The 23,874-nt window shown below is 45.3% G+C and overlaps 1 protein-coding gene and 1 long non-coding RNA gene across 12 annotated transcripts in view; one reads left to right on the top strand and one right to left on the bottom strand.

Moving 5' to 3' along the window:
* ttll5 (tubulin tyrosine ligase-like family, member 5) overlaps window positions 1-23,874 on the top strand; it is a 432,290-nt gene that overhangs the window by 53,483 nt on the left and 354,933 nt on the right. For all 11 annotated transcript variants that reach the window (XR_010975642.1, XM_068038454.1, XM_068038450.1 and 8 more), the window contains 2 exons: window positions 4,199-4,268; window positions 8,405-8,489. Coding sequence is in view for 10 of the 11 variants with exons in the window: in XM_068038454.1 (XP_067894555.1) it covers window positions 4,199-4,268; window positions 8,405-8,489 (155 nt within the window). In the remaining variant the exon portion in view is untranslated. The remainder of the gene's footprint in view (window positions 1-4,198; window positions 4,269-8,404; window positions 8,490-23,874) is intronic.
* On the bottom strand, window positions 3,566-23,712 carry LOC137373546 (uncharacterized). The gene is made up of 3 exons (XR_010975643.1): window positions 23,640-23,712; window positions 16,078-16,197; window positions 3,566-4,335 (listed from the first exon to the last, which is right to left on the bottom strand). It is a non-coding gene; the product is annotated as an uncharacterized lncRNA (long non-coding RNA).

Below are 23,874 nucleotides of genomic sequence, written 5' to 3'. Positions count from 1 at the left end.
TCAGGGGAATGCAGCAAGAGCCAAGTCTGTGGCACCACGGGTGGCTCAACTGCACAGGAGGGAGTGAAAAGAAGTGGAAAAGCTATAGTGATAGGGGATTCTATCGTAAGGGGAACAGATGGGCGTTTCTGTGGCCACAAACTCCAGGTTGGTATGTTGCCTCCCTGGTGCGAGGGTCAAGGATGTCATGGAGCGTCTGCAGGGCATTCTGAAGGGGGAGGGGGAACAGTCAGAGGTCGTGGTACACATTGGTACCAATGGCATGGGTAGAAAGAGGGATGAGGTCCTGCAACAAGAATTTAGGGAGCTAGGTAGCAGATTAAAAAACAGGACCTCAAAGATTGTAATTTCTGTATTACTCCCGGTGCCATGTGCTAGTGAGTATAGGAATAGGAGGATAGAGGAGATGAATGTGTGGCTGAGGAGATGGTGCAGGAGGGAGGGCTTTAGTTTCCTGGATCACTAGGTCTGTTTCTGGCAAAGGTGGGACCTGTACAAGTTGGACGGGTTGCACCTGAACCGGAACAGGACCAACATCCTTGCTGGGAGGTTTGCTAGTGCTGTTGTGCTGGCAGTGGGGAGGGGGGGATTGTGGGTTTAAACTAATTTGGCAGGGGGATGGGATGCAGTGGAGGTACAGTAGGGAGGGGGTGATGCACAGCCAAATATAGAAGAGAAACTGAGTCAGTCTGGAAGGCAGAGCAAATATAGACCTGTTAAGGCATAAGTGAAAAATGCAAGGCTGGATTGCACCTATTTTAATACAAGGAGTCTTACTAGTAAGACAGATGAATTGAGGGTGTTGATTAGCACATGGCATTATGTTCTTATTGCTATTACAGAGACATGATCGAGGGAGGGGCAGGACTGGCAGCTCAATATTCCAGGGTATAGAATCTTCAGGCATGACAGGGGAGGGGATAAAAGAGGAGGTGGCATTGTACTGTTGATCAAGGAGTCAATTACTGCAGTAAGGAGGGATGATACCTTAGAAGGTTCCTCAAATGAGGCCATACGGGTAGAAATTAAAAACAAAATTGGGGCAGTCACTTGGCTGGGAGTGTACTACAGGCCTCCAAACAGTCAGGAAGAGATAGAGGAGCAGATATGTAGGCAAATCTCAGAGAGGTGTAAAAATAATAGGGTAATAATAATAGGGGATTTCAACTTCCCCAATATCAACTGGGATAGTCTTAGTGCAAAACGCTTAAAGGGGGCAGAATTCTTAAAATGCATACAGAGGAGAGCTTTTTGAGCCAATACGTAGAAAGTCCTGCAAGAGAAGGGGCAGTTAGAGTCATAGAGAGATACAACACTGAAACAGGCCCTTCGGCCACCGAGTCTGTGCCGACCATCAACTACCCATTTATACTAATCCTACATTAATCCCATATTCCCTACCACATCCCCTCCTACATTAATCCCATATTCCCTACCACTCTCCTTCCACCTACCTACACTAGGGACAATTTACAATGGCCAACTTACCCATCAACCTGCAAGTCTTTGGCGGTGGGAGGAAACCGGAGCACCTGGAGGAAACCCACGCGGTCACAGGGAGAACTTACAAACTCCGCACAGGCAGTACCCAGAACCGAACCAGGGTCGCTGGAGCTGTAAGGCTGCGGAGTTCTGGACCTAATCCTAGGGAATGAAGCTGGACAAGTGGTAAAAGTGTCAGTGGGGGAGCATTTCGGGGATAGTGACCATAACTCTGTAAGATTTAAGGTAGTTAAGGAAAAGGACAAAGAAGGGCTGGAAATAAAGGTACTGAACTGGGGGAAGGCCAATTTTCAATATGATAAAACAGAATCTGGCCAAAGTGAACTGGGAGCAGCTACTTGTAGGAAAGTCTACATCAGACCAGTGGGAGTCATTCAAAGAGGAAATAGTGAGAGTTCTGAGCCAACATGTACCCACTATGGTGAAGGGTAGGACCAACAAGTCCAGGGAACCCTGGATGTCAAGGGATATAGAGGATTGGATAAGGAAAAAAAAGGAGGCTTATGGCAGATTTGGAGCACTGAAAACAGCAGAGGCATTAGAGGAGTATAGAAAGTGTAGGGGGTACTTAAAAAATTAGGAGAGCGAAGAGGGGACTGAAAAAACACTGGCGGGAAAGATAAAGGAAAATCCTAAGGCATTTTATAAGTATATTAAGGGCAAGAGGTTAACCAGGGAAAGAGTAGGGCCCGTTAGGGACCAAAGTGGCAATCTGTGTGTGGAGCTGGAGGATATAGGTGAGGTTTAAAATGATTACTTTTCATCTCTGTTCACTATGGAGAAGGACGATGTAAGTGTAGAGCTTAGGGACGGGGATTGTGATATACTTGAACATATTAACATTGAAGGAGGAAGTATTAGCTGTTTTAGCGGGCTTAAAAGTGGATAAATCCCCAGGCCCAGATGAGATGTATTCCAGGCTGTTGTGTGAGGCAAGGGAGGAGATAGGAGGGACTCTGACACAAATTTTCAAATCCTCTCTGGCCACAGAAGTGGTACCAGAGGACTGGAGCACAGCAAATGTGGTACCATTATTCAAGAAGGGTAGGAGGAATAAACCAGGTAATTACAGGCCGGTGAGTCTAACATCAGTGGTTGGGAAACTATTGGAAACAATTCTGAGGGATAGGATTAATCTCCACTTGGAGAGGCAGGGATTAATCAGGGATAGTCAGCATGGCTTTGTCAGGGGAGATTGTGTCAAACTAACTTGATTGAGTTTTTCGAGGCGGTGACTAGATGTGTAGATGAGGGTAAAGCAGTCGTCTACATGGACTTCAGTAAGGCTTTTAATAAGGTCCTGCATGGGCGATTGGTTAAGAAGGTAAGAGCCCCTGGGATCCAAGTCAATTTGGCAAATTGGATCCAAAATTGGCTTAGTGGCAGGAGGCAGAGGGCTGTTTTTGCGAGTGGAAGCCTGTGACCAGTGGTGTACCACAGGGATCGGTGCTGGGACCCTTGCTGTTTGTAGTGTACATTAAATGATTTAGATGTGAATATAGGAGGTATGATCAGTAAGTTTGCAGATGACACGAAAATTGGTGTCGTCGTAAATAGTGAGGAGGAAAGCCTTCGATTACAGGACGATATAGATGGGCTGGTAAAATGGGCGGAGCTGTGGCAAATGGAATTTAATCCTGAGAAGTGTGAGGTGATGCATTTTTGGAGGATTAACAATGCAAGGGAATATACAATGGATGGTAGGACCCTAGGAAGTACGAAGGGTCAGAGGGACCTTGGTGTAGTTGTCTATCGATCACTGAAGGCAACAGCACAGGTAGATAAGGTGGTTAGGAAGCCATATGGGACACTTGCCTTTATTAGCCGAGGCATAGAATATAAGAGCAGGCAGGTTATGATGGAGCTGTACAAAACTCTAGTTAGGCCACAGCTGGAGTACTGTGTACAGTTCTGGGCACCACACTATAGGAAGGGTGTGATTGCACTGGAGAGGGTGCAGAAGAGATTCACCAGGATGTTGCCTGGGCTGGACCATTTCAGCTATGAAGAAAGACTGAAAAGGCTAGGGTTGTTTTCCTTAGAGCAGAGAAGGTTGAGGGGGGACATGATTGAGGCATACAAAATTATGAGGGGCATTGATAGGTTAGATAGGAAGAAACTTTTTCCCTTAGCGTGGGGGTCAATAATCAGGGGGCGTAGATTTAGGGTAAGGGGCAGGAGGTTTAGAGGGGATTTGAGGAATAATGTTTTCACCCAGAGGGTGGTTGGAATCTGGAACGCACTGCCTGAAGAGGTGGTAGGGGCAGGAACCCTCACAACATTTAAGAAGTATTTAGATGAACACTTGAAACGCCATAACATAGAAGGCCACGGGCCAAGTGCACGAAGATGGGATTGGAATAGTTAGGTGCTTGATGGCCGGCACAAACACGATGACTCTAAGTTTCTCCAGTCTTTCCTCATAACCCAGTTCCTCTGATACTGGGCATCAGCCTGGTATCTTTTATGTGATCAGCCTCCGGGGCTTCTGTTTCAGTGACCAGAACTGGACACAGTACTCTGCATGTGTCTAACCAGAGCGCTGTAGTTTGTGACTTAAATGCTCCTCCCGGGGTTGAGACGGCCAACAGATGTGAAATGAAAGTTTACTGATGTGCATCTCCCTGGCCACTTGGCACCAGTTTATTTTATTGCAGTCGAATCTTGTTCCTTATTTTTCTTTCCAATGTTTCAGCCCAACCAGATTGCAACAGATGAGAGTATCCTAGTTTCACGTTACATCCGCTCTCCGCTGCTCATAGATGGTAAGATATCCTTTTCGTTGGTACGTACTTCACTTTCTTGGCGTTAATTGGTCATCTTCCTTTGCTCCTGTTAAATTGCAAATATACAATCAAATGTAATCTTCCTCCTCACTACTTCTTCACATGGGTAAGGACTGGCATGGCCCACTGAGGGAGCAGGACTCTGGCACTGTTCGACTCATTGCCACTGATGGCTGCATGATCAGTACCCAGCAATTTTCCCCAAAAGTTAACAGCAGATTTTCATTTGGTTTCCTCCTGTGATCAGGAGCACTGCATTCAGGGAACAGTACATGGTGTAGCAGCATGAATGGGGAGCTTAGTGTCTGATTTTGTTAAATAGCCCCCTCCAGCCCAGGCCAATCATAACAAGCTACTGTTTTGGAAAGGGTTAATGCTGTTCACTAAATTCTCCTTTCACGCTGCAACACCATGCATTGCTCCCTTTTTTCTTTATTCATTCCAGGATGTCGGTGTTGCTGGCAAGGCCGCCATTTATTGCCTATCCCTAGTTGTCCACAGTTTGATTCATCCTTGACCCCCTCCTCTTCCACATATGCAGGCTGCTCCTTGACATCATCAAACATGGGGTCAGCTTTCACATGCGTGCTGATGATGCCTAACTCTACTTGTCTGCTTCCCTTCTTGACCCCTGCATGGCCTCACCTTTCTTCTCTGTAGTCTTTTCCAGCCCTACAACCTCCCTCCCAAAGTATTCCTTCCTTTGACTCTGCCCTCATGCATTTTACCCTCTTCTCCTTTCAGACCACGTTCAGCTGCTCAGACCTCCTGCTCTGGAATTCCCTCCCTAAACCCTCCCCCCTTCTGTATATCTCTTTCACTTTAAGACCCTACCTTGAAACCACCTTAAATAAAAACAGAAAGTGCTGGAAATACTCAAGTCTGGCAGCATCTGTGGAGAGAGAAACAGAGTTAACGTTTCCAGTCTGTGACCTTTCATCAGAACACCAGAAACCACCTTCTTGAGCAGGCTTTTTGTCACCTCTCCCTGTATCTGCTTTCTTGGTTTGACCTCCATTCTTTTGCATGTGTTTCTCTGGCGAACTGGTAATGTCACTGGACTAGTAATCCAGAGGCCCAGGTTAATGCCATTGGGGACACGGGTTCAAATCCCACCACAGAAGCTGGTGGAAATTACATTCAATTAATTAATAACAAAAAATCTGGAATTGAAAGCTAGTCTCAGTAATGGTGACCATGAAACCATTGTCAATTGTCGTAAAAGCCCATCTGGTTCACCAATGTCCTTTCGGGAAAGGGAATCTGCCGTCCTTATATGGTCTGGCCTACATGTGACTCCAGACCCACAGCAATGAGGTTGTCTCTTAACTGCCCTCTGAAATGGCCTATCAAGCCATTCAGTTCAAGGGCAATTAAGGATGGGCAACAAATGCTGGCTTTGCCAGCGACACCTACATCACATGAAAGAATAAAAAAATGGCAAGTTTTTTTGCTTGTATCATAACCACAGAAGGTGGTCATTTGGCCCATCTGTCGATCAGTTCTTTGCTAGACCAATGCAAAAGTAATCCCACTGCTTGCGTGCTCCCCATCACCTTTTACATCAGATATTCAATTTTGCATTGATGATGCCATGGTCTCTGCCTCAACCAGCCCCTGTAGTAAAGCATTCTTTGCACCCAACCCTCTGCAAAGAAATTTCTCTCAACCTCTCTCCTCACAGTCTTTTAATGCTAATTTTAAATGATTGATCCTTTGTTATTGAAATAGTCTTTCCTTATTCACCATCAAAGCCCTTCATGATTATGAAAGCCTTTATTAAATTACCTCAACTTGCCAGACCCCTTAGTGAGATGCCAGGTTAGATTCACAGGACCTGTGGAAGGAGAAGTGATGGGTGGGATGGCTATTTATTGTTTCTTGCTCTTGTTTTCCATATTGAACATGATGAGCAGAATCCCTTATTCCTGAGAGATATCCCTTGTTAAATCCTAACTTTCCAAATAACATTTTCCAAATCTGCTCCTGAAGAATATTGAATGGTGATGGGCATATACTGTATTCAAACTGTAAATGTGTTTATGATTTTGCTTCCTGTGCATGCACAGAACATAAGAACTAGGAGCAGGAGTAGGCAATTCAGCCCCTCGAGCCTGCTCCACCATTTGATACGATCATGGCTGATCTCATCTTGGCCTCAACTCCACTTTCTTGCCCGTTCTCCATAACCCTTCAACCCTGTTCTAATTAAAAATCTGTCTAACTCCTTAAATTTACCCAATGACCCGGCATTCACCGCACTCTGGGGTAGTGAATTCCACAGATTCACGACCCTTTCTCCTCATCTCTGTTTTAAATCTGCTACTCCTTATCCTAAAACTATGACCTTAATTGCCCCACAAGAGGAAACATCCTCTCTATGTCTACTTTGTCAATCCCCTTAAACATCTTATATACCTCAACTAGATCTCCTCTCATTCTTATAAACTCTAGAGAGTAAAGGCCTAAGCTGCTCAATCTCTCTTCATAAGACAAGCCCCCCATCTCTGGAATCAATCTAGTGAACCTTCTCTGAACTGCCTCCAATACAACTACATCCTTTCTCAAGTAAGGGGACCAAAACTGTACGCAATACTCCAGGTACAGTCTCACCAATGCCTTGTACAGTTGCAGCAACACTTCCCTACTTTTATACTCTATTCCTTTAGCAGTAAATGCCAAAATTCCATTTGCCTTCCTTATCACCTGCTGTACCTGCAAACTGGTTTTCTGTGATTCATGCACGAGGACACCCAGATCCCTCTGCACTGAAGCACTCTGAAGTTTCTCTCCATTTAGATAATTTGCCTTTCTATTCTTCCGACCAAAATGGATAACCTCACACTTATTCACGTTAAAATCCATCTGCCAAATGTTGGCCCATTTATCTAACCTATCCATATTCATTTGTAAATTTCTTATTTCTTTATTGCAATTTACTATCCTACCTATTTTAGTGTCATCTGCAAATTTGGCTATAGTACCTTCTATCCCTGCATCCAAGTCAGTTATATAGATTGTAAATAGTTGGGGCCTGAGGACCGAGCCCTATGGCACCCCACTAGTTACATCTTGCCAACCAGTAAAGGACCCATTTATCCTGACACTCTATTCTCTTGGTTAGCCAATCCTCTATCCAAGCTAATAAATTGCCCCTAACCCCATGTGAACTTACCTTGTCTATTAACCTTTTCTCCACCACCTTATCAAATCCGTTCTAGAAGTCCAGATATCCTACATCTACAGGATCCCCATTATCCACTTTACTTGTTACATCTTCAAAGAACTCTAGCAAATTAGTCAAACACGATTTACCCTTCATAAAACCATGTTGACTCTGATGGATTGCGTTTTAACTTTCTAAATGTCCTGTTATTACTTCCTTAATAATGAATTCTTAATAACAATTTCCCAATGACAGATTTCAAACTAACTGGTCTATAGTTTCCTACTTTCTGCCTCCCTCCCTTTTTGAATAAGGCCGTTACATTAGCTTTTTTCCAATCCACGGGAACCTTTCCCGTATCCAGAGAATTTCGGAATATTATAACCAATGGATCCACTATCTCCACTGCCACTTCCTTTAAGACCCTAGGATGTAGGCTGTCAGGCCCTGGGGACTTGTCTGACTTCAACCCCAATAGTTTGCTCAGTACTTTTTCCCTAGTGATGATTGTTCTAAGTTCCTCCCTTTCTATAACCTCTGCATTACCTGGTACACAGGGGAAATCTTCATAGGCAATGAATTACTTTTGAAGTGCATGGACTGATATTATGACAGCAAACACAGCAATGCGATGGAGGCCCAGTTTAATCTGTCCTTTTAGGTGATTGCTGAGGGAAGAATGTTGGCCAGGGCAGCAAGCGAATCTTTCTTCCAATAGTGCCACGGGATCTTTAATGTCCAACTGAGCAGTTTTCAGGGTAGTGAAGTGGACTTTCATCCTAGGTCCTATGGGCTTGAACCCCACAACCTTCTGACTCGGAGGCAAGCGTGTTACCAATTGAGCCGATCTGCCACTTTGTAGTAAGAGAAAGCTGAGTCAGCTGCATTCTAAGTTGAAGGATAGCGTGTTCACGCGTGGAGTTGTTTACTTTATTTTTGCCACTTACAGACTTCAAGTTTGATGTGCGATTGTATGTCTTGGTGACGTCCTTTGATCCTCTGGTGGTTTATCTCTATGAAGAAGGACTGACGAGGTAGGAAACTCCCCCCCCATTTTTGCACTGATTATACACCACTGGCGTGCACATCTGTATTGTCTCTCAGTGGTTTATCAACAGGTAGCAACAATTTGCATTACACAATACCTTTAATGCAGGCGCTTCCTGGAGGTAAACAGATGGTGAGCCAAAGGAGAGAAAATTAGGAGGAGTGGGCCGAAGGCTTAGCCAAAGTGCTGGATTTTGAAGAAGGATTAAAAAAAGAGGAGAGGGGAGAGAATTCCAGACTGGTGGGACCTCAGCCTCTTTTAGGCATGGCCCCCACTGGTGGAGGGAGGGAGAGGCAGGAGAGGCTGAAGTCAGAGGAATGGGGAGTTTGGGGATGTAGTGCGGTTGTAGCAATAGAGAAGGTTACAGAGCTAGGAGCGATGCTCGAGAGGGATTTAAAATCAAGAATGATTTCTTTGAAATTTGAGGCGTTGCTGGACAGAGGACCAATGGAGGTCAGCAAGCACTGAGGATGATGGGTGAAGGGGATTTGGTGCAAGTTAGGATATGGACAGCAGAATTTTGGATGAGCTTAAATTAATGGAAGCTGGGATACTGGCTGGGAGAGTAATGAAATAGTGAAATTTGGAGGTAATGGATGGACTGAGGTGATCTAATGTTGGTGGACGTAGGCGGTCTGTGTTGGTGAGGATATAGGATGAGAAACTCGGCTCAGGTCAATTAAGACGAAGAGGTTGTGAACAGTTTGTTTTTGGCCTGAGTCAGTGATCAGGGCGAGGGATGGAGTCAGTGGCAAGGGAGAGAGTTTGAGGCAGTGGTTGAACGCAATGGCTTTGGTCTGCCTAATGTTTAACTAGATGAAATTGTAATTTGTGTACAACTGGATGTCAGATAAGCTGTCCTGACAACACGGGCAGTAGAAGGGATGGCGAGAGGTGGTTCCAAGGTAGAGCTGGGTGTTATCAGTGTACGTGTGGAAGTTTCCCCTTGTTTGTCAATGACGTTGTCGAGGGGCAGCATATAGATGAGGAAGGGGACTCCAGAGATAATGTGTAAATGACTGTGGATACCAGAAGTTTACCTCATTCTCTTATGTCCTCCCTCCACCCTTACAGCACCAACTCCCTTGTTTCCTCCAGCCCAAGCAGCCCTGCTCTGGAACAGGAGGAGGCCATTCAGCCCCTCGAGCTTGTTACAAAGAACAGTGGTTCTCAAACCTTGTTTTGGTTAAATGACCTATTTTCAATTGGATTAGTAATCACAGACCACCCCCCCCCCACCATCTAAATATACTATGTTCCCCATAAATATGAGAGTGTTGCATATAAAGGGTGTTTAAATAGTGCTTTAAAGGAAACAAGTATTTACTTATAGATATCACGGGAGTCTATCTGCCCTTAGTACAGTGACACTTGTAAATCATTCTCCACTTCCATATGGGATCTGTACTTCGTCTTTGTTGCTTCCATAGCAGAAACTGATGTTCCACAATGTTTGTTGTGGGGAAAACAGCAACACTTGCATTGTTTCTTTCACCAATTCTGGATACTCCACAGCAACAGATGGTCAAAACTGGGAAGGCATTTGTTCCTGAAACTCAATTCTCAGTGAGCACTCTCAGGATATTTCCACCAGCTCGGCTTCTGTTTTTCCACTTAGGCAACAAGGTGTCTAGCAACAGTTGAAAATGGATCCAAAACTCAGTCGTACTTATCTGTGTTTATATTTTCAAAATAAACCCTGAAGTACTCTGCCAAAGTTGCGAGATATCTTTCACATACTCTGCTCTCATTGTTTTTGCATGTAAAAATTCAGTCTGTAGTGGGAAAATATCTGAAACTCCATTCTCAGTCTAATTTTCCAAATCTCAATTTTCTTCCTAAGTGTGCAATCTTGTTTCTCGCTTCGAGCAAGGTTGTATTGATAGATCCAGCATATTTAATAGATGAAAACTGTCAAGGTGTACAAATTTCATTATCCAGAATTGATCAGAGATGTTTTCAGCTAATGCAGGATTGTGCGCAGAAAGAAAAGCCAGCAGCCCTTGACGAAACTCAAACTCTTTCTAGGACTCTGCAGGGACATAACCAACGTACTTCAGTGTGAAACAATAATTTTCATGGCCTGCACTGATTTCTGCACACAGCTTTGCAAACAGATGTGAATTTCCAGGTCTGAACTTCACAAAACTCAAAGCTGTCACAGCTGCATTTAACACAGTATGTAATTCGGGTTTCATTCTTTTTGGAGCAAGGGCTTGGTGATGCAACATACCATGTGTCACCATTACTTATGGGTTTATAGCTCTTATTCTTGCAACTATAGTACTCCTACTGCCTGTTGCATTGGCAGCAGCAACTGTGCAAACAGAAACACAGTTTTCCCACTTGAGCAATTCAGATTCTGTGAAATTATCCAGTAATTTGAATATGTCCTCACTTGTTGCTCGTTCTGTTAATACCTGCCAAACATCAAGAATGTAAGCTAATAATTACACTGCACTACCAGCATCAGTGGTATCATCGAGCTGAATTGCAAACTATTCACAAAGCCTTTGTGTCAATTGGCAGTTCATATCTCTTGACAGTTCCTTGCTTCTTCTTCTAGCTGTGTCATAAGAAAGTGGTATAGTCTTCAACCTTTGTGTTGTGTATTCGCTCACCATCAATTTGTGCATTTCCACAGCAGAATCAGCTCCTCTCTGACAGTATGGACTTTCTTGCTTTTCTCATCGGAAACACTGTTAAGAAAGAGGCTTGCGGGGCCTTTTCCTGAACTAATGTTAGAATTGTTATTTGAGTTTTCTGACGATTGTATTGTTCCTCTTTTCATTCAAAAAAAGTCTTTTGATTTATCTTTCAAAGTGACTCCTGACAATGCAGCGGCTCGCTGATGTCATCAGAGTGTTCCAAACTGCACATATGCGCAAATGGTCTCCTGCGCAGCCTACGTCTTGCCTTGCCGGGGCTAACTGGCGCATGCACAGGAAAACGCTCTCCCCCTCCACAACCCCCCCACCCCACCCTCGGCCACTCACTCCAGGCCGTTCGCTGCCTCACCTCGCTTCCCCCCACCACTCCAGCTGCTCGCTGCCCCAGCTCTCCAGTCGCTCACTCCCCGCTTTTCTCCAATCCCTCCAGGCGCTAGCTCTAGGCCGCGGACCGCTACCCCCGAAGAAGCAAAGCGGGCTGCGAGGGGTGACAGGGCGATGTAGGAGTGAGTGGCCAAGAGGAGGGAAGTGGCGCCACCCGTGGCGACTGCAGGGATGGGAGGGGGTGGGGTGGGGTGGGGGAGCGAGCAGCCAGAGAGCGGAATGGGAATGGTTGGTGGGGGGGGGGGGGGGCGGGGGTGGAGAGAGCGGGATGGCACTGAACCTTACAGAATTACGGAGGGTTTGCAGCACTGTCAGAGGTGCTGTCCTTCTGATGAGACTTTAAACAGCACAATGTTCTCCGAGTATCAAACATATCCATTGTGTGCTGCCATGGATTGAAGTTATTTTTCTGTGATAAATTGATCAGCGCCATCTTTAATCCTGGCAGCAGACTGCACGCCGTATGCTGCATTTGTGCATGTGCTAATACAGTGCCACCTAGTGGTTGCGTTGTCAGCAAACGCAGCCTTTCTCTTTACATTCCAATGTCTGGTGAGGTGTTGCTCAAATTTGCAAGTTTCCTTCTTTCATTCGATACAATTTCTAACCACACAACACATTGCGACTGTCCATCACTGAGCTCCATGAATCTGAACTTTTATATAACTCTCCTCATACTTTCTGCTCTTCGTTTCTTGCTACTGAACTGAGGACTGTTGATTGCTTCAGCTGAAATACTTGCAAAGGCGATATGAGGTACAAAGAACAGTACAGCACAGGAACAGGCCATTCGGCCCTCCAAGCCTACGCTGATCTTGATGCCTGCCTAAACTAAAACCTTCTGCACTTCCGGGGTCCGTATCCCTCTGTTCCCATCCTATTCATGTATTTGTCAAGATGCCTCTTAAACGTCTCTATGGTACCTGCTTCCACCACCTCCCCCGGCAACAGGTTCCAGGCACTCACCACCCTCTGTGTTAAGAACTTACCTCGCACATCCCCTCTAAACTTTGCCCCTCGCACCTTAAACCTATGTCCCCTAGTAACTGACTCTTTCACCCTGGGAAAGAGCTTCTGACTATCCACTCTGTCCATGCCGCTCATAACTTTGTAAACCTCTATCATGTCACTCCTCCACCTCCGTCGTTCCAGTGAAAACAATCCGAGTTTATCCAACCTCTCCTCATAGCTAATGCCCTCCAGACCAGGCAACATCCTGGTAAACCTCCTCTGTACCCTCTCCAGAGCCTCCACGTTCTTCTGGTAGTGTGGCGACCAGAATTGCACGCAATATTTTAAGTGTGGCCTAACTACAGTTCTGTACAGCTGCAGCATGACTTGCCAATTTTTATACTCTATGCCCCGACCGATGAAGGCAAGCATGCCATATGCCTTCTTGACTACCTTATCCACCTGCGTTGCCACTTTCAGTGACCTGTGGACCTGTACGCCCAGATCTCTCTGCCTGTCAATACTCCCAAGGGTTCTGCCATTTACTGTATACTTCCCACCTGCATTAGACCTTCCAAAATGCATTACCTCACATTTGTCAGGATTAAACTCCATCTGCCATTTCTCTGCCCAAGTCTCCAACCGATCTATATCCTGCTGTATCCTCTGACAATCCTCATCACTATCCGCAACTCCACCAACCTTTGTGTCGTCCGCAAACTTACTAATCAGACCAGCTACATTTTCCTCCAAATCATTTATATATACTACAAACAGCAAAGGTCCCAGCAAACGTAGTTTCAAATATTCCGTTTTAAAGTAATTTACTCACACACTATTAGAATTCACGAAGCTACCAAGTACTGTGCAGTCCTGGCTGAGAGCCTCCCATGGAAGGTTAACTACTCTTCTCTTTTTGCAGAGGACCAACGGCAGCTGGCTTTATTTCACAGTAAAGTCCCCAGATACAAGACATCAATTTAAACACTCAGTATGCTGTATAACTCCAGAATAATCCAAAGACTCTGGCTGGCTAAAGTTTAGATGCTCTATAATTGAAGCAGATATTTTCCTGGTAGCTGCCATAGTCAAATCATTTTGTTGATTTTCTTTTGTTGCTGCTCATACTCATAGCTAAGGGTGTGGGACTGTGTTCACACTGGCTGCACGTGACCAGAAAGTACTCCTTGGGTGGTTCATTGATGGGACGTCATGTGGTGATTGGATGAGGATTACTTCAGTCTTTGAAATACTCCCGCGTGAGCATGGGGATGGTTGCAAGTGTGGAAGTGCTCAGATGGGCAATCACTGCAATAATTGTTGGACCTACGGTTCGCAAATGTGGTGTTAATGACTGTACTTGCTTTGTGGGCCCCCAGAAAAGTGGCTGTGGACCTCAACCCACTGACATTGGAAAAGGGGGAGGCCTGTTAAACAGGAATAGAAGGAGGCCAGTTAGCCCTTTTCACCTGATACTAGGAAAAGGAAGCAGCCATTCAGCCTCTTGAGCTTCAGAATCACAGAATTGTTACAGTGCAGAAGAAGGCCATTTGGCCCATCGTGTCCGCACTGCCTGTCTGAAAGAGCAACTCGCTCAGTTCCATTCGCCTGCCTTCTCCCCACAACCCTGCACATTCTTTCTTTTCATATACGTGTCTAATTCCCTTTTAAATGCTTCAATTGAACCTTCCTCCACCACACTCTCAGGCAGTGCATTCCAGACTTTACTCGCTGCATGAAAAAGTTTTTCCTCATGTCACTTTTGCTTTTCTTATCACATTCTTTAAACCTGTGTCCTCTCGTTCTTAATCCTTCCACAAGTGAGAACAGTTTCTCTCTATCTACTCTGTCCTGATCCCTCATAATTTTGAATACCTCTATCAAATCATCTCTCAGTCTCCTCTTCTCCAAGAAAAACAGTCCAAACTTCTCCAATCTAACTTCTTAACTGAAGTTCCTCATCCCTGGAACTATTCTCGTGAATCTTTTCTGTACTCTCTCCAATGCCCTCACATCTTTCCTAAAGTGCGGTGCCCAGAACTGGACACAATACTCCAGCTGAGGCCGAACTAGTGTCTTATACAAGTTCAACATAACTTTCTTGCTCTTGTACTCTATTCCCCTATTAATAAAGCCCAGGATACTGTATGCTTTATTAACTGCACTCTCAACCTGTCCTGCCACCTTCAATGACTTATGCACATATGCACCCAGGTCCCTCTGCTCCTGCACCCCCTTTAGAATTGTACCCTTTATTTTATGTTGTCTCTCCACATTCTTCCTACCAAAATGAATCACTTCACATTTCTCTGCATTGAACTTCATCTGCCACCTGTCTGCCCATTCCACCAACTTGTCTATGTCCTTTTGAAGTTCTACACTATCCTCCTCACAGTTCACAATGTTTCCAAGTTTCTTCCCTCCAATTTTGAAATTATGCCCTGTACACCAAGGTCTCGGTCATTAATATGTAGCGGGAAAAGCAAGGGTCCCAACACTGGCCCCTGGGGAACCCCACTACAAACCTTCCTCCAGCCCGAAAAACATCCATTAACCACTACTCATTGTTTCCTGTCACTCAGCCAATTTCGTATCTATGTTGCTACTGTCCCTTTTATTCCATGAGCTACAAGTTTGCTCACAAGTCTGTTGTGTGGCACTGTATCAAATGCCATTTGAAAGTCCATGTACACCATATCAACAGCATTGCCCTCATCGGCCCTCTGTTACCTCCTTAAAAAACTCCAGCAAGTTAGTTAAACCTCAGAAAACTCCAGCAAGTTAGTTAAACCTCAGAAAACTCCAGCAAGTTAGTTTAACCACCATTCAGAAGATCATGGCTAATCTGTCTTAACTCAATTTATCTGTCTTTGCTTCATATCCCTTGATATCCTTACCCAACAAAAATCTGTCAATCTCAATTTAGAAATTGGCCCCCAGCCTCAATAAGAACAACTTATATTGATATGGCACCTTTAATATCCCAAGGTGCTTCACAGGAGCATTATAAAGCAAACTTTGACACCAAACCACAGGGCAGATGACCAAAGCTTGGTCAATGAGGTAGGTTTTATGGAGTTTCCTAAAGGAGGAAACAGAGGCAGAAAGATTTGGGGGGAATTCTAGCACTTGGGACCCAGGCAGCTGAAGGCAGGACCACCAATGTGGAGTGATTTTAAAATCATGGATGCTCAAGAGACCAGAATTGGAGGAGCATAGATGTCTCAGAGGGTTGTGGGGCTGGACGAGATTACAGAGATGGGGGTGGTGGTGGTTGGTGGAGTGGGGGTTGCTGTTTTGGGGGTGAGGCCATGGAGGGGTTTGAAAACAAGGATGAGAATTTTAAAATCGAGGTGTTACTTGACCAGGAACCAATATAGGTCAGCGAGCACAGGGGTGATGGGTGACCGGGACTTGGTGCGAGTTAGGACACGGGTAGCATTTTGGATGACCTCAAGTTTGCAAAGAGAGGAATCTGTGTGGCCAGCCAGGAGTTCTTTGGAATGGTCAACTCAAGACTAGAGGTAACAAAGGCATGAATAAGGGTTTCAGCAGCAGATGAGCACTTACCTTCTGGGAGAGGAGCGGACCTGCTGGAAGAACAGAGCGAGGAGCCAGTAAATACAGCCCGAGGATCACGGCCTACAGCACTTGCCTTCCGGGAGAGCAGCAGAGAGGAGTCCAGGCATGCTGGAGTTTAAAAACAAAGTGAACAGTGACATCACAGGAAACATAGAAAATAGGAGCAGGAGTAGGCCATTCAGCCCTTCGAGTCTGATCCGCCGCCATTCATTATGATCATGGCTGATCATCAACTCAGTAGCCTGTTCCTGCTTTCTCCTCATACCCTTTGATCCCTTTAGACCCAAGAGCTATATCTAACTCCTTCTTGAAAACATACAATGTTTTGGCCTCAAATGCTTTCTGTGGTAGCGAATTCCACAGGCTCACCACTCTCTGGGTGAAGAAATTTCTCCTCATCTCAGTGCTGAAAGGTTTACCCCGTATCCTTAGACTATGATCCCTGGTTCTGGACACCCCCACCATCGGGAACATCCTTCCTGCATCTACCCTGGCAAGTCCTGTTAGAATTTTATAGGTTTCTATGAGATCCCCCCCTCACTCTTCTGAACTCCAGCGAATATAATCCTAACAGACTCAATCTCTCCTTATACGCCAGTCCCGCCATCCCAGGAATCAGTCTGGTAAACCTTTGCTGCACTCCCTCTATAGCAAGAACATCCTTCCTCAGATAAGGAGACCAAAACTGCACACAATATTTCAGGTGTGGCCTCACCAAAGCTCTGTATAATGGCAGCAAGACATCCCTGCTCCTGTACTCGAATCCTCTCGCTATGAAGGCCAACATACCATTTGCCTTTTTTACCGCCTGTTGCACCTGCATGCTTACCTTCAGCGGCTGGTGTACGAGAACACCCAAGTCTCGCTGCATATTCCCCTCTCTCAGTTTATCGCCGTTCAGATAATAATCTGCCTTCCTGTTTTTGCTACCAAAGTGGAAAGCTGCAAGGTGATTGGTTGGTGAGTAACTGCTGTTAGGAAGTATCAGTAAATAGCTGAGTTAGTATTTTACTGTTACGGGGTGTGTGTTAATAGCTTAATAATAAGGAACAAGTCAGTAGCTGTTTTTTTTTGAGTAAGGTTTATTTTAACTAGTGAATTGTATTGATTTTTAATAGGATTTATCAGTACTAATAAGGTTCTACTAATAATTCTAAGGTGTTGTAGTATTGGTAAGGTTTTTTTTAGCAGTAGCAAAGGGTTAACTAATAAATAAAGGCATGGCAGGGTTACTTCAAGCTCGAGAGTGCACCACCTGTGCTATGTGGGAGCTCCAGGATGCTTCCTATATCCTGGAAAAGCATTTCATCAATTGAAGCAGCTTTGGAACTTGAGCGGCAGCTGACGCCACTGCGGTGCATTCATGAGAGCTACGTGGATAGCTTGTTTATAGATGCGGTCACCCCACAGCTTAAGAGTATTCAGGGGGAGAGGGAATGGGTGACCATTAGACAGTCAAAAGGAATCAGGCAGATAGTGCAGGAGACCCCTGAGTGCATCTTACTCTCCAACGGGTATTCAGTTCTGAATGCTGAGGAAAGTGATGCTTCACCTGGGGAGTGCAGCCAGAGCCAAGTCCAGGGCACCACGGGTGGCGCAGCTGCACAGGGGGATACGGGGAAGACTGAAAGAGCCATAGTGATAGGTGATCCAATAGTCAGGGGAACAGACAGGCGTTTCTGTGGTCGCTGATGTGAATCCAGGAGGGTGTGTTGCCTCCCTGGTGCCAGGGTCAAGGATGTCGAGGAGCAGCTTCAGAGCATCCTGAAGGGGGAGGGTGAACAGCCAGCAGTTGTGGTCACGTCGGAACCAACGACATAGGTAGAAAGAGGGATGTGGTCTTGCAGTCGAAATTTTGGGAGCTAGGGAAGAAATTAGCAAGCAGGACCTCAAAAGTAATAATCTCTGGATTACTCCTAGTGCCACACGCAAGTGAGTACAGAAATAGAAGGATAAGACAGATGAATGTGTGGCTGGAAAGATGGTGCAGGATGGAGGGGTTTAGATTTCTGGGACATTAGGACCGGCTCTGGGGGAGATGGGACCTGTACAGGCCGGACAGGTTGCGCCTGAACAGATCCGGGACTGCCTTGCGGGGTGTTTTGCTAGTGCTGTTGGGGAGGGTTTAAACTAGTTTGACTGGGGGATGGGGACCTGAAGGTAGACTCAGTTGGGACAAAATCAGAAATGAAAATGGAAGGCAGAAAATTAATGGATGAATCTGGAAGACACGGGGGTTAGAAAATAAGAGTTTGACAGTGCTCAAGGGTATCTATTTCAATGCAAAGGGTATAGCAAATACAGCAGATGAGCTGATAGACACGTGGCAGTATGATGTCATCGCTATTACAGAAACATGGCTTAAGGAGGGACAGAAATGGCAGCTCAACGTTTCTGGTTACAGGGCTTTCAGACACAATAGGGAGGGGGATAAGAAAGGATGAGGAGTGGCAATTTTGGTCAAGGAAACTATTACAGCTGTGAGGAGGGATGATGTGTTGGAAGATTCATCAAATGAGGCCATATGGATTGAGCTAAGGAACAAAAAAGGGGCAGTCACACTGCTGGGAGTGTACTATAGACCCTCAAACAGTCTGAGGGAGATAGAAGAGCAGATATGTAGGCATATATCTGAGAAGTACAAGAACAATAGGGCAGTAATAGTAGGGGATTTTAACTACCCCAATATCAACTGGGATAGTTTTAGTGTGAAAGGAATTGAGGGAACAGAATTCTTGAGGTACATTAAGGAGAACTTTTTTGCCTAGTATGTAGCAAGTCCACCAAGAGAGGGCGCAGTTTTAGACTTGGTTTTAGGAAATGAAGATGGGCAGGTGGAAGGAGTGGCAATGGGAGAGCATTTTGGTGATAGTGATCATAATTCAGTAGTTTTAACGGAATTATGGAAAAGGACAGAGATAGAACAGGAGTTAGAGTTCTCAATTGGGGCAAGGCCAATTTTACTAAACTGAGGAGTGATTCGCGAAAATGGACTGGAAACAGCTACTTGAAGGTAAATCAGTGTCAGAACAGTGGGAGGCATTCAAAGGGGGGAATTCAAGGGGTTCAGAGTAAACATATTCCTACAAAGAAAAAGGATGAGACTGCCAAAGCTCTAGCCCCAAGGATGCCAAGGAGCCTACAGGGTAAGATAAGGCAAAAAAGGAAAGCCTATGCCCGACATGGAGAACTCAATACTACAGAAAGCCGAGAGGAGTATAGAAAGTGGAGGGGTGAAATCAAAGAGGAAATTAGGATAGCAAAGAGAGGGCATGAAAGAATACTGGCAAGCAAAATCAAAGTGAACCCCAAGATGTTTTATCAATACAATAAGAGTAAGAGGATAACTAAGGAGAGAGTAGGGCCCATAAAAGACCAAAAGGTGTAGGGGTGGAAGATATTGATGTGGTCCTTAATGAATACTTTGCGTCTGACTTCTCAAAAGAGGGGGATGCAGATATTGTTAAGGGGAAGAGTGTGAAGTATTGGATGTGATAAACATAGGGAGAGAGGAAGTATTCATGGGATTATCACCCTTGAAAGTTGATAAATCACCAGGGCCAGATGAAATGTATCCTAGGCTGTTAAAAGAAGCAAGAGAGGAAATAGCAGAGGGTCTGATCATCATTTTCCAGTCCTCACTGGATACAGGTGTGGTGCCAGAGATTTGGAGAATTGCTAACGTTGTACCTCTGTTTAAAAAGGGAGTGAAGGATAGACCGAATAATTACAAGCCAGTCAGTCTAACCTCAGTAGTGGGCAAATTATTGGAATCTATTCTGAGAGACAGGATAAACTGTCACTTAGAAAGGCACAGGTTAATCAAGGATAGTCAGCATGGATTTGTTAAGGGAAGATCTTGTTTGACCAACTTGATTGAATTTTTTGAAGAGGTAACAAGGAAGATACATGAGGGTAGTGCAGTTGATGTGATCTGTATGGGTTTTAGCAAGGCTTTTGATAAGGTCCCACTTAACAAACTGGTTAAAAAAATAAAATCCCATCGGATCCAGGGAAATGCAGCAAGCCTCACAGCTCCAGCGACCGGGGTTCGATTCTGGGTATTGCCTGTGCGGAGTTTGCAAGTTCTCCCTGTGACCGCGTGGGTTTTCGCCGGGTGCTCCGGTTTCCTCCCACAGCCAAAGACTTGCAGGTTGATAGGTAAATTGGCCATTATAAATTGCCCCTAGTATATGTAGGTGGTAGGGGAATTGAGGGAAGGTGGGGATGTGAGAGGGTAATGGGACTAATGTAGGATTAGTATAAATGGGTGGTTGATGGTCGGCACAGACTCGGTGGGCCGAAGGGCCTGTTTCAGTGCTGTATCTCTAAATAAAAAATAAAAATTGGCTCCGTGGCAGGAAACAAAGGGTAATTGTTGACTGGTGTTTTTGCAGCTTGAGGGCTGTTTCCAGTGGCGTTCCGCAGGGCTCAGTACTGGGTCCCCTGCTTTTTGTGGTATATATTATGATTTGGACGTAAATGTATGGGGCATGATCAAGAAGTTTGCAGATGACACAAAAATTGGCCGTGTGGTAGATAGTGAGGAGGATAGTTGTAGGCTGCAGGAAGATATTGATGGTCTAGTTGGATGGGCAGGAAAGTGGCAAATGGAATTCAACTTGGTGAAGTGTGAGGTGATGCATTTGGGGAGGTCAAACAAGGCAAAGGAATACACGATTAATGGGAAAATCCTGAGAAGTGTAGAGGAAGTGAGGGACCTAGGAGTGAATGTCCACAGATCCCTGAAGGAAGCAGGACAGGTCGATAAGGTGGTTAAGAAGGCATATGGAATCCTTTCCTTTATTAGTCGAGGTGTAGAATACAAGAGCAGGGAGATTATGCTGGAACTGTATAACTCATTGGTGAGGCTACAACTTGAGTACTGTGTGCAGTTCATGTCACCTCATTACAGAAAGGATGTAATTGCACTAGAGAGGGTACAGCGGAGATTTACAAGGATATTGCCAGGACTGGAAAAATGCAGCTATGAGGAAAGATTGGATAGGATGGGATTGTTCTCCTTGGAACAGAGAAGGCTGAGGGGAGATCTGATTGAAAAGTACAACATTTTGAGGGGCCTGGATAGAGTGGAGGTGACTGGTCTATTCACCTTAACAGAGAGGTCAGTGACTAGGGTGGATAAGGTAGTCAAGAAGGCATACGGCATGCTTGCTTTATCGGTCGGGGCATACAGTATAAAAATTGGCAAGTCATGCTGCTTCTGTACAGAACCTTAGTTAGGCCACACTTAGAATATTGCGTGCAATTCTGGTCGCCACACTACCAGAAGGATGTGGAGGCTTTGGAGAGGGTACAGAAGAGGTTTACCAGGATGTTGCCTGGTCTGGAGGGCATTAGCTATGAGGAGAGGTTGGATAAACTCGGATTGTTTTCACTGGAACGACAGAGGTGGAGGGGCGACATGATAGAGGTTTACAAAGTTATGAGCGGCATGGACAGAGTGGATAGTCAGAAGCTTTTTCCCAGGGTGGAAGAGTCAGTTACTAGGGGACATAGGTTTAAGGTGAGAGGGGCAAAGTTTAGAGGGGATGTGCGAGGCAAGTTCTTTACACAGAGGGTGGTGAGTGCCTGGAACTTGTTGCCGGGGGAGGTGGTGGAAGCAGGTACGATAGCGACGTTTAAGAGGCATCTTGACAAATACATGAATAGGATGGGAATAGAGGGATATGGTCCCCGGAAGTGCAGAAGGTTTTAGTTTAGGCAGGCATCAAGATCAGCGCAGGCTTGAAGGGCCGAATGGCCTGTTCCTGTGCTGTACTGTTCTTTGTTCTTTGAGGGGGCATAGATTTAAAGTGATTGGTAGAAAAATTTGAGAGGAGATGAGGAAAAGCTTTTTCACCCAGAGGGTGGTGATGGTCTGGAACTCACTGCCTGACAGAGTAGTTGAGGCAGAGATCCTCAACTCATTCAGAAGGAGTCTGGATATGCACCTCAAATGCCGTAATCTGCAGGGCTACGGACCAAATGCTGGAAGGTGGGATTCGAATAGGTGGATAGCTGGCACAAACACGATGGACCAAGTGGCCTCTTTCTGTGCTTAAGCTTTCTATGATTCTATGTGCTGAGTGAGTGGAGTTGGATAAAGTTAGAGGTTTTAGGGAGGGTGTAGATATGTATTTGGAAGCTCATCTTGGAGTCAAGTATGACACCAAGGTTGTGAACAGTTTGATTCAACTTCAGAGACTTGCCAGGAAGTTGCTGGCTAGGGTAAAGCCTGGGTCGGGTATAAAATTAAAACCCGACCGGGCCCAACCCGACCATAGCCAACCTGAACCTGAGCCAAGCTCGAGCCCTAGCCCTGTAAGTTTTATTGTGCCCAACCTGAACCGACACTGATCACCTTCATTTATTCCTGCAGTGGAGTTGTGGGGAATCATGGGTGATCCCAGTGTCCAGCCCAACCCGAGCCTGAATGCTGGGCTCGGAATTTCGACCCGAACCCGACACATATAGTCGGTCTAATCTGGTTCGGGTCAGGTAGCCAGGCTTTAGGCTAGGGATTGGAGTTTGTAGTGGGTAACAGCTTCTTGGGAAGAGAGTTCCAGATTTCCACTACCCACTGTGTGAAGAATTGCTTTCTGATTTTGCCTCTGAACCGCCTGACTCTTAATGGTTACGCCCGGATACTGGTTAGCTCCCTGTCCTTTGCTCCATCTTTGCCCGTTCTTTAAGCCACCGTGCCCCGGCCTCTGCAACCCCTTACCTTTTTAAAAAGAAAAGCACTTCTGTTTAACTTCTTCTGTTCTCCTTTGCGCTTTCAGTTCTCCTTTCCCTGCCACTCAGAGGTCTCCTAATTTATCCTTGGTTAATATGCTGTTATGTGCTGTTCATGATTGGGCCACATGATGGCGACTACACTCCGCTTTTGTTCTCCATTTTGCTGAGTGGGCTTTTTTTGCCACTCCTTTTTTTTGTCTTTAACTTTAGTTTTCAAGCAGTTTTTGAGCACGTGATCTCCCAAGTAGAATGTTTTTTTTCCCTGCATGGTGAATGGTGGAACAGTCTGGAAAAACATTTTGCCAAGGTTTTTGAACCTTTTCTCCTGAGAGCAGTTTGCACAAGTTGCTGATGTTTAAAGAGGTGTGTGTGGGTTTCCATTATGTCGGCACGCACTCCTGTTTACTGTTAACCTCAGCCGCCATCCGCATCTTGTCTGCTGAGGACCCTGATTGACTAGAATTGATGTAACTGTTTCTGTGGATATTTGTTAGTGAATCCATTGGAAATCCCCTCTTTGCTTCATTCACGCAGACCTTATTTTCTTGAAGACAATAGTGCTGACCTTTATTGTTTATGTTAAAAGCAATTAATAAATTTTAAGTGATTTCACAATGCTTTCACAGAGTTCTGGTGTCCTGGCCATTCTCCCTCATTCTCCCTCAACTAACAGCACCAGAAAACAGACGAGCTGTTCATCTTGTACCTTTTTGTGTGTGGGATCTTGCTGTTCCCAAAATGGCCGCAGCACTTCACCTCACGACAGTCACCACACTTCAAAAGTACTTGACAAAAAGAAAGGGACTTACATTTCTGTAGTGCCTTGCATGGCCTCAGGATGCTCCACAGTCTTCTGCAGCCTGCACAACCTTACAGTGTTTGTTACAGTTGTGTTGTACTGCACTGGAGTGTTGAGTTCAAGTCCTGGAGCGGAGCTGAAACCCGTGACTTTCTGGCTAAAGGGCAGGTGTGTGAGTCAAGCTGATGCTCATATATGAGATGTTTGATAGAAATGATATGGTGCTGTATATGTAAGTACATAAG

Source organism: Heterodontus francisci, chromosome 9 (assembly GCF_036365525.1).
Source record: "Heterodontus francisci isolate sHetFra1 chromosome 9, sHetFra1.hap1, whole genome shotgun sequence".
Taxonomy (NCBI): Eukaryota; Metazoa; Chordata; class Chondrichthyes; order Heterodontiformes; family Heterodontidae; genus Heterodontus; species Heterodontus francisci.
This window is presented reverse-complemented; position numbering and strand designations above follow the sequence as displayed.